At 41.1% G+C, this 3,077-nt stretch overlaps 1 protein-coding gene across 2 annotated transcripts in view; it reads right to left on the bottom strand.

Annotated features, from left to right (window-relative positions):
* The window catches only part of efnb3a (ephrin-B3a), a 24,817-nt gene extending 22,928 nt beyond the window's left edge, over positions 1-1,889 (bottom strand). For both annotated transcript variants that reach the window (XM_060895315.1, XM_060895314.1), the window contains exon 1: positions 860-1,889. In XM_060895315.1, the coding sequence (XP_060751298.1) occupies positions 860-1,020 (161 nt within the window). In that variant the 5' untranslated portion in view covers positions 1,021-1,889. The remainder of the gene's footprint in view (positions 1-859) is intronic.
* Between the last annotated feature and the right edge of the window lie 1,188 nt (positions 1,890-3,077).

The following is a 3,077-nucleotide window of genomic DNA, read 5'->3' on the forward strand; positions in this document are numbered from 1 at the left end:
GTGTGTGTGTGATGGGATGTGAGTTGACCTTTTCAGGAACCAAGGAACATCTTGCTGAGTTTGTGCTCGAGCTCCTTCATCTCGGTCCCTCACTCTGTACTCGTTCTTTGCATTTCGGTATTCACGTGTCAATATTCAGACACGTGACTCTACTCACGTCCCGCACACGCTTACGTGATGACCGCTTGGACCTCGTCGGTCCCGAAATCCCATCATATCGTTATATACGTATATAAAACGCACTCGCTCTGTCGCCGTATCGTTTCTATAGTAACGGCTGGTTCACAGGGGCGCGTGCGGCTCGCGCTCCATACGATAGCGTTAATAAATAAACACGCGTGATTGTTGGTCTGTAAACGACTTTTATAAACAACTTTCCCGTCATCTTCAGCACAGAGGCGAGTTTACTCTGTACACTGTGATGAAGTTTTTCTGTAATTAACTTTAAGGAACAGCAAAAAAAAAAAAGTAACAATAAATTGATAAAAAGTTAAACATCATTTAATGAAAATGATTTAATTTGTAATCAGATTGCTGTGGGCCGTGTAACGAGAAGAAAACTCTGAGAGACGAGACGCCTTTAGATCTCACAGCGTGGAGATCGTGAAGTTCCATGTCAACATGAGATCAGACCACAGCATCATGACGTGTAACCTTTATACTGTTGGGTTTATTTACTCTCACCATATAACTGACACTGAGGTGAGATGTATCTCAAACTTCAGCTTCGGATGGGACGATGATGGAGAATAACGGATATCTGTGCAAGGTGTAGCTAATTAACCTCACTGTCCGTCTGAGCTGTGTCCTGTCAGAAGGTTCCAGGTGATCACAGTGTGATGAAAGTGCGATCACATACCTGCTGTTGAAGGAGTTCCAGTAGATGGGCTCCAGGTTGGCTGCTGTGACCGTTAAGCTCTCCATGAGGAACACGACTAAAAACGTCAGTCCATGAGGACATTCAGAGAGTCCGTGAGCTCCTCTGTCCATCGTGCCGAATAAACCCGAGGACAAGCGCATACGAAAATCTACAATCAGACCAAATCAGAGCAAGTTCATGAGCTCCTTCAGTGTTTACAATTCATTATCCTTCAAAGCATGAAGCTCTTGAGATTCTTCAAAGAGTGAATGGAATCACATCCTATAGAGCCTATTAAACTGTCCAGTTCACAAGACCTTCAAAAACATGGAGCTGGTTAACGTGCCACTAACACAAGACCAGGATAAAGCACAAAGGTCCTTCAAGAAACGTTAAGTTCATAAAATCCTGTAAGGTGTGACGTGTATGAAAGCCACCAAAGTGTGAAGATCGCGTCTGAGAAACTTACAGAACGCAAAAACGAAGCGTCCGCAGATCTTCAAGTTTTCTTTGTTCTTCACAATGAGCTTCTCACCAGAAGAACTCGGAAATCCTTCTGTTTTCTGGTGTCAAAACAAATAAAGGTGAACACGGCGTTCCACAAACTTCTCCATCTTAGAGAAATGGAGTTCTGTGAACTTTTATTAAATCCATATTGGTCCCATATGAGAAGATGGTTTTATCTTCACTCCAAAGATTCTGTCTGTAGACACAGAAGAGTTTTCAGCATTAAAACATCTCTCATCAGGACCAAGACGAAGTGGACTAAAGTGTTGGTGTAGATGTGATGGTCCTCCAGACTGAGAAGAAAACTTCTCCTTCACTTCTCCTCCTCCTCCTCCTCCTCCTCAGATGAAGGATAAAGCTTCTGTCCCGAACAGCCAGGTCTCGGAAATGTCCGTCAGGTGTTAGTGCAGAAATAGTGAGTGAACAAACAAACACACAGCTGGAATAAACACTTTGTACTGAAAGTGGGGGGAAACGTTGAGCTCGTGCAGGAGCTCGCGCCACTCCGTGTGTTACCCCTCAGCCCTCGCGCACTACTGACGACGATGTGCGACTCGTGCACGGAATGAATCACTTTTGCTTTCTGAACGACTCTTTCCAAAGCGAGTCGATTCCTGTTCAATCCCAACATACACCATTATATTAATTCTTCTCTCTCTCTCTCTCTCTCTCTCTCTCCCTCTCTCTCTTTCTTCTCTCTCTAGCTTTTTTTGAGTCGGTTCTTTAAGACGAATCGTTTGTAAAATTTAGGGTACATAATTGACGGCGTTGCTATGATACCGACCGTTGACACTCGGACAGCGCCATCTAGTGGTGGTAGGTTAAGCTTTATGTTTTGTTTTGTTTTTTTACGGTTGGAATTTTATTCAGTTTCACGGAACGGACGCAGAACTTTAATAAAACCTGGAATATTTGAGTGATGTACATTTTATTTATTGATAATCTAACTAGCTCTTAGCTAAGTGTTTCTGTAGTAATCAGATTCATAAAATGCAGTTATTATTATTACTTATTATTAATTATCACTATTACTATTATTACTTATCATTACTACTACTTATTATCATCACTATTATTATTACTACTTATCACTATTATTAATTCTGCACCTACCGTATGAGCTTCAACATGATGGTCGTCACGTTTCTAAATTAAATGAACCCATGAATCAAATCACATGATTCACTTACAGGATTCGTTTAAAAGCATCATTTTGCCAGAACTTACTTTCTTCTCTCTCTCTCTCTCTCTCTCTCAACAGCTTATTTGGAGTCTTGTGATTAATGTTTAAGTGAATTTCTGATTGCTGTATTCATGACACTTTTAAAAAAATCCCTACAAGAGTGCAGATTTCTATACTCGCACGGAAAGTGGTCCATTTTTATTTTGCTCATCCATCCATCTGATCCAGTCAGCCATCCATCCATCCAGGGTTTTCAGCAAAGATGATGAAAAATGTGTGAATGCTTGTGTACCTTGGCATAAGCTGCATAAAGGTATTGATGTGATTAAACCTCCTTTCAACTATTAGCCTGAGGAAACAACGTGCTGAGCTAGTTGTGTTTTATTAAAGTAGAAACGTCCCTAAACAGTTACATAAAACTTAAAGGTGCAGTTCAGCAAAACTACTGAAAGTGTACAGAGTTCCTTTTAGAGGTGAATGTTTGTAAGCAGTAAACATGAAGCTACAAGAATCCAAACAGGAAACAGC

This window comes from Tachysurus vachellii, chromosome 20 (genome assembly GCF_030014155.1).
Source record: "Tachysurus vachellii isolate PV-2020 chromosome 20, HZAU_Pvac_v1, whole genome shotgun sequence".
NCBI classification, from domain to species: domain Eukaryota; kingdom Metazoa; phylum Chordata; class Actinopteri; order Siluriformes; family Bagridae; genus Tachysurus; species Tachysurus vachellii.